The 7,817-nt window shown below is 38.8% G+C and overlaps 1 protein-coding gene across 1 annotated transcript; it reads right to left on the bottom strand.

Annotated features, from left to right (window-relative positions):
* Nucleotides 1-2,879: 2,879 nt before the first annotated feature.
* LOC118801866 (G-protein coupled receptor family C group 6 member A-like) lies at nt 2,880-7,398 on the bottom strand. Its single transcript, XM_036562259.1, has 7 exons — nt 7,199-7,398; nt 6,062-6,353; nt 5,273-5,870; nt 5,067-5,227; nt 4,732-4,938; nt 3,872-3,989; nt 2,880-3,799 (listed from the first exon to the last, which is right to left on the bottom strand). The coding sequence occupies exons 1-7, from the start codon at nt 7,396-7,398 to the stop codon at nt 2,880-2,882; spliced, it is 2,496 nt and encodes an 831-aa protein (XP_036418152.1).
* Between the last annotated feature and the right edge of the window lie 419 nt (nt 7,399-7,817).

The raw sequence follows: 7,817 nt of genomic DNA, 5'->3' as shown, positions 1-7,817 counted from the left end.
TCTGATAGAGAGAATCGGATCTTTATGTTGACGATGGAGCAATTACAGTAGGCAAAGGTGTGGATACAAAAGTAGCAGCTTGTTAAGAAAGGTAGCCTGTGTTTTCCATCCTGCCTTTTGGTACGGTCATCCTCATGCCACTTCTGGGCAAAGAAGCAGCTGCTCTTGAAATTCTCTCCGTTCTGTCAAGATCCCCTCATGCTGTATGTTGCCGTCTCAGTCTGGGTGTTCTTCATTGAGTTGTTTTCCATTGAGATTCACCAGTATACAGAGGCAGTGCATTCTCTGCACTCAGTTGTACTGTGCCTTCTTCAAATAGCCGAGTGGCTGAGAGGATAAAGCAGGATTGGAGATCCCCGCTCTTAGCATGCACAGATGGTCATGTTAAAAGAATAAAGCACACACGTAAGACTGTAAGCTTATCAAGGCAACAAGGTGGCCTGTGGGTTGCCTTTTTTTCTAAATTGTAATCAACACTTAATTACTGTATAGTAGCTGTCTTTACTCTATGGCAGTGAACAAAGATTATTGTTTTCTAAGAATATTATTTATTCACTGTACCAGTAAACATGTGGAATTGTTGCAGTAAGAATTGTCATATTACCATACATAAGTATGTGGACACTTTAACCATAGCTAAACTTTAATGAAGTTCTTTAGGTTACTTAAAATCGTTAAGAAAATGGTATTTCTTTTAGAGAAAAACACTTTTAACTTAGAATGAAACTGATGGTGTAGAGAACTCTTGTAGAGGAACAGCAATACGGGTTCTGTAAAGCACAGACGTGGAAACAAATTTGCGAGCGTTTTTCTTATTGTGCTGTTGCTGAGCTTTTGTTCATTGATGGGATCATGAACTCAGAAGTGTACAAAGACAATGTGGTGGCACACCTGCAGACGTCTGTAGAGTGATGATGATCAGAAACCCACTATATATTATATATTTTCAGACAATATTTTGTCTGCCAGTACAATGCACTTAAAATAAGTATGTAAAATGTCCAGATGTGTCAAACTGGCACAATAAAAAAATCGTATTGCTTAAAGTGCTGAAGAGCATTATGGAACAAAATATGAAATCCCTCTGTCTACAAGCAAATCCAAGTTTAATGCCAAAATAGGGATTTCTTCAATGCAGTTTTTATTAAGTAAATAAATAAATAAATAAATATTTAAATAGTGCTTGTGCCTTTTCTTTCAGGCAAAAAACTGTGTGACTGTTGTAGGGGAGGCAACTTGGACTGGAGTTCAGGGTGGCCTCTGCTACAAAGGGGAATTCCAGAGATTTTTCATAATTTCTGCATAGTCCTTTAATTTAAAGGTTGACTCTCCTCAGCTTCCTGAGGAAATAAAGGCATTGTTGGGCCTTTTTAACAAGTTGTTACATGTTGAGTGTCCAGGAGAGATGCTCAGCATGCTGAACTCCGAGAAATGTCATTTAGAGTGGTTTGATGTGAAATGCTCTGCTCTAGTGATAGGAACACGATAAGAGGAGTTTAATGTCTATAAAACCTGCTCCACAGAAAGCTATTATATATGAAATAGTTATGAATACACTGTCTGATGTCTGACACACTGTAAGATAGTTTAGAGAAGGTTTTGTCCTAGAAATTTTTTTTTAAAACCTATTCCTGGTAGAGGGCTTCATGTAGAGTGCTGTAAAGCAAAACTTAAAAAACTTATTTTTTCAGATTTTCCACTATTTTACCATCATCAACATTCCATATAAAATCTCAGAAGACACATGTAGGTCCACTGGTGGTTTTGGATGGTAAATAAAATGGTTGTATTTGTGTTGTAGATATGGTGACCCCAGGTTTCTATCACCACCACTGTAAGAAATCTGAGTCTTACAATCAACCATTTTACAACAAACCACTCAGAATGACTCTGTATACATGTCAGCCACTGAACTATGCAGAAAATTTAAGTTCCACATAAAGCTTGAAGTAGGCTAGAGATAGGACTGAGGAACAGGAAGGAGATGGGGAGTTAATGGGGTGCACAAACTTTGTCATAGAGAGAGATTAAAATGTATTGCAGTTTAGTTTGTAAATACTCCCAAATGTAGTTAATTTAAAACTCCAGTAAGTGATAAGTATATAGATAAAGATGTTGTGAAGTCTATGTCACAATAGCACATCGGCTGAAAATATTGATGTTTATAAAAACATAACCCAAGCAAAAGTCTTTCTATAAATAGCCCCCTAATTATTTACTTTACCTCATCTGCAGTTTCTTAACACAAATTTTAGAGGGTTTAAAACTTGTTACTCGTTTTAGATTTCAAATGTATGTTAGTGTTTAATATTACATTATTATATTGACTGCTGTCTGTTTCCACAGACACAGTGTGCTTAGTGTGACTTCAGCTTGTTTATTAAGTTGTTGTCCTCCTCTGAAATCTTCTCTGGATGCATGCCACAGGTCTGTCTAACCTACTGCCAGTGCGTCTTAAGATAGGTGACCTGAGGAGACTGTGAATGTGGGATTACTGATGTTACAGGCATTAAACACACCAACAAGGTTTATCTGTTCATTTTTATTCCACATATTCAAATTCTAATGGAACTGAAGGAAATACATTTATCCCAGAAGGATTTTCCAAAAACCAACATATATAATATTTAAATATTTTACAATATTTTACAAAAAATTACAATAGAACACATTAGGCTTCATGCTCATGCATATGGATTATTAAAAGTTCATTTTTGGTGAGGTAGATGGGAAAAACACAAAGCCAGACAAAGAGGTGGGTGAGCAAGCTAAAGATGATTAACCCTGTGTCGTTCTTTAAACAAAAAAATAGACCTGATTGTTTCTATTAAACTGTTTGGTAAAGAGGAAACCAGTTGTCACAGTAGGCTTCTGTTTTTTTAGCTGGGTACACTTGCTTTAACAGCTGCAAATAACCGCTGCCTGATCGCAGACAGTGAGTTCTCTGTCTTTTCCCAGAGGACCTGGTAGCATTTTGGGATGAAGTGACAAAAAATAATGCCATAGTTGGAGACCAAGATGGCAGAAGCCTGAACAATCGGCCGCTGTTCATTTTTGGTGATGTAGATTGGAATAAAGCAAAGCCAGACAAACAGATGGATCAGCATGCTAAAGATGATTATACCTGTCTCATTAAAATCTTGGGGAACTTTTCGGCTTTTGAAGGCAAGCAAGAAACATACGAAGGCTAGAACGGCGATATAGGCATGCATCACAGCAAAGCCAATTATAGATCCCTCGGCACACATGAGGTTGATGAACATGCTTTGGGTTGATGGTAGGTCGATGTCTGGGGATGCAAATATCAACCAGAATGCACAAATAAGCCCTTGGCCAGCATTGACAAGGATAATGATGAGAGTAGGCTTGTAAAGCTTTCTAAGCTTGTGCTGCTTGTCTATGTCAAAGGCCAGAAATGCCAAAAAGGTGCAGAAGGACTTAATTAGAATGCAGCACACACAAAGGGTAAAACCAAGACCATACATGATCTGTTGGGCCCTGCAGAGATGGATGTTTGGCCTGCCAATAAAGGCAATAATGCTTCCAAAACTAATAAGCAGTCCTAGCTTCATTAAACAAGACATTTCAAAGCCAGACTTCTTAATGACAGGTGTGCGTTTGTGCCACACATATAATATTAACGAGATTAGCAGCAACAACACGCCTATTGCTGCTCCCACCATCAGTGCAATGGGATAAGGGTCATTCCACTTTAGAAAGAGCACAGTTCTTTGCTTGCACTCTGTCGAGTTCTTCTCAGACCAGGTGTTGTTAGGACATTTTTGGCAGGTGGGTTGATCTGTGTGAGAGACAGAAAATGCAGAGGTTAGATGGTACAAAGGATATAAACAGTACATGAGTTATTGCTTACCCCATTTGTCAGTGTAGGTTCCCTCATTACAAATAGTACAAGTGTAGCAACAGGCAACATTTGATATGTTCTTCACACTGCCAGGAGGGCAAGACGGCGAACACCTCGAAAAAGGCACCTGAAAGATAAAGAATAGTTTTAACTGGTTGAAATGAGGCTGATGCTAAAATAAAATAATAAGGCAATTCACAAATTTTTAGCGCTTGTGACATTCTGTATCCATGAGATCTGGTCAAAATATTTAAATTAAATTGCATTTTAGATATTAATAAATCAGTTTGATATAGCTTGAAACAGCAAGCCCTTTATTACAGAAAAGCCTTCAGTCTGAAGGATACAAAGAAGAGCTACATGCATTAAGTGCAGTATTTAAAGCAAGTTAAAATAGCACAGTTTTGACAGCAAATATGCTAGCTAGCTTAATTTAGCTGAAGCGGTCAGGTAATCTATCTGAATATCTATTGTGTTAGCTAGCATAATTCCTATGCTAGCTACAGGCTAACTAACCATTTCAAGATGTTTGTCCCTTTCCTTTAAACACCACATTTAATGCATGTAGCACTTTGTGTCCATCAGACTGAAGGATTTTCTGTAATGAAAGGCTCGTTATTTACAGCAGAGTTGAATTCAAGAGGTGTTAAGTAGGGCTTAGTTTTGTATAATGCAATGCAAGCAGCTAATAACAAAACTACATTAAAATTCTAATCTAAAGACTCAAGACTTTAGACTCATCTCTGACTCACATGAAGCCACTTGTGAATGCCTTTGCATGACACTAATAAACTGGTTGAGACTATGCCTGTTGGTAAAATATCATGTGGACCACTGTCCTTGGCTCATAATCTGTAATTTTATTTTACCGAACTGTTGGTCCATAAGATTTTCTGGTCATAGATCTCCACGTCTCCATTCTTTATGAGAAATTTTCCCACCACTTCAGGCACTCTTTCATCACCTTCCTTCTTCCACATTATGAAATCATAACCATTCTCAAAATCGCCAAATTGATTGAAGAAAAATGTCTGGCTGTCCAAGGTAAAGTTCAACTCATGAAGGATCTCGACAAGCTGCAGGTGTGAAGATACAAAGATATTTCTGTTGTTTGTCTGGGCCTATAATTATTTATTTATTTAGTTAGTTTTACAAAAGCAGTGGTAAAAGCAAGTGTTTACAAGGAAAACCAAAATTATCTTACCTTCCATGGCCTTAAGTTGGTATCTCCAGAGCAGGCAGTGTCATTACATTGAAGAAGTTTCTTGATGGCATGAGCCACAGCATACACTGCTACTCTCTGACTGTAGGCTTCTGTCACGTCCACAGCATGGAGCAGGTAGTCATCGTTCGCCTCCAGGGGGTCTGTCACACTGCAGGCCACAGGGGACGTGTGCTCTGATTGCTGACCAGGGCTGCAGTTGAACCTCATTTGCTTGTACTCGTCAATAAAATCATTTCTTGCCCCTCGACCTGGTCTCAGATTCTGGAGGTAGTCTTCAAAACCTGGGATCTTCCCCGTGACAAAGGTAAAGCCAAAGATGTCTCCCACCTTGTTTATGTTCTTTATTTTCATTAAGTTGCGTGTTGCGGACCAGGCATCGCTGGCGATCCAAGTCAAAGAAGTATTTGTCTTAATCATCTCTTCAAACAGCATCTCCACATGTTCTGGTCTCAGGATGAGCAGCACAACTTTGGCAGTGGAGCTTCGGATATGATCAGCCACCTCCTTGATGCGCTGCTTGGTGTACTTGTTGTCTAAGTAGTGTGGTACCACTTCCTGGAAAGCTGCACATACATGTTCTTTCTCTGCATCCAGCAGAAAGTTCTCGAGAGCAGCTTTGCCATAGTCATCATCTAAGGACACCACTCCGACCCAGTCCCAGGAAAAACGTGCCATGAGCTTTGCCAGCGCTTTTGTCTGGTAGACGTCACTTGGAATGACGCGAAAGAAGGACGGACAGCGCAACTTGTCACTCAGTGCTGGTGCAGATGATGTGCAACTTATCTGTTGCGAGAAAGGTGCAACGTTTTTGTACAATTTCCCTGCATTTGAATACATTCTACATGGTAATGATAATGGAAGGTAGTACTACTTGTCAACATGATCTGATTTAAGGATTCAGTATCTTAAAATGTAAATGACAGTCAAGTCATTCATTAACTTATAATCCCACCTTCCCCCTCAAGATGACCTACCTGTGGAATCATGTAGATGCTGAGCAGTCTGGCCATAGGAATAGACAATTCAGAATATCTTTCTCCCAAAAACACCTTCACAGGTGACCTGAAGTCTGAGTAGTCAGAGAGGACTGGAAGTGTCCCATTAACAGAAAGCATGTGCTCCACACAGTGCAAGGCTTGGGTAGCGTGTACACAAGGATCACACATCGCATATCCAAGCCGGATTCCCGGAAGAAATCCAGAATCATTGATCATTTCGATGGTGTGAATTGCAGCTAAAGACTGTACAAATGGAATGAGATCAAAGCTGGAGAAGAAAGATGAGAATTAGTTAAGCACTGAATGATGTTTTAAAATTTGCAATAGCTGTAGGGGCTTAATTTAAAAACCCAAGCTGAGATTTGCACTCTGGCCTGTGTCTTCTGAATTCTCCCTTTCACAAATAATACTTAGAATGAACTTTCAAATATACATACATACACCAAAGAAATGCATGATAACATTCCTCAGATGTAGCTGAACAGTCCTACTCTAACATTTGCTTAATATTACAGTGGATGCCTTTCGACATTCATTCTTTGTAATCAATTCAATATTTTGGTAATAATTCTTAAAGCAGACATGATGTTTGTACCTGAATCCCTTTACCTTTACACAAATAAAACTGTTGGGGACCCAACAGAAAATGATTAACATATATAAAGTACTATATACAGTAATAAAACATTTTAATATATTAATATAGTTAAATGTGAAAGTTTGGGTGCCCCTGCTGAAGTTACTTGTTTTGTTGACATTCTCTACAGGGAGCAAACTAAAATATGGCATTTTACTGGTAGTAAACCAAAAGTAGCAACATTTTGCGCAGGCCAAATTTTATCTTTTACTAATTTTTTCAATATTATATATTCAGCAAACTTAGAAAATCAACACAACATGGAATTTGACCAAACATTAGCGTACGACTGTAAATATAAGATGTTAACAACAACAAAATAGGATGCAGATAATTTCAGTTCAGATCACAGATTGTAGCAATCCCAGTGAACAGTAAGTTATCTGGGTTGCATTATCTCCAAACTGTTTAAACAGTTTAGTTTTTAAACTGTTTAAAAGTTGTCTCACAGAATCTGAACTCCCTCATATACTCACTCTGTGCAGGTAAACATCTCTGGGCGAATTCGTCCCTGAAGGTCGTTCACCTTTGAGTGAACTGAACCCAAGATTCCAATGACAATGTCACCGTGTGCATAAGCCCCAATGGGTGATGGCTTAATGTCACAGTTAATACAACCCCACAACCCCAACATCACCATCAGCCCCAGCTTGGAAACACCCTGACCAGCCCTCATGTTGTGAATGCCGACATGGACACTGCTGGTGTCCCTTTTATTTCTGACTGGTTTGTGACTTGCAGTGACGTAAAGGCTGAGCTAAACACTCTGGAGTGTGAGGAGATGATAAAACGTGACTTAAAATATGTTTACAAGAAACATAAGCTCTCCATCACGCTGGGCTGCTTGAGGGTTTCCCCGAAGCATTTTTGTGCACAAAAGAGAAGAGATGGCTATGCTGTTCATTCACTAATCCATTAGTCAAAACCTGTCAAACCTGAAAGAGTCAAATTGAAACCCCTGAAAGGGGAGTTCCATGTTTACTTACTGTCATACTGCTACCAGAACCTGATGAGACCTAGAATGGGTAAAAATGCATTAAAATGCATAAAAATAAAATACAGAATATTACATTTTATACATACAAAAATATCTAC

The sequence above is a fragment of the Colossoma macropomum genome, unplaced genomic scaffold (genome assembly GCF_904425465.1).
Source record: "Colossoma macropomum unplaced genomic scaffold, Colossoma_macropomum, whole genome shotgun sequence".
NCBI classification, from domain to species: domain Eukaryota; kingdom Metazoa; phylum Chordata; class Actinopteri; order Characiformes; family Serrasalmidae; genus Colossoma; species Colossoma macropomum.
This window is presented reverse-complemented; position numbering and strand designations above follow the sequence as displayed.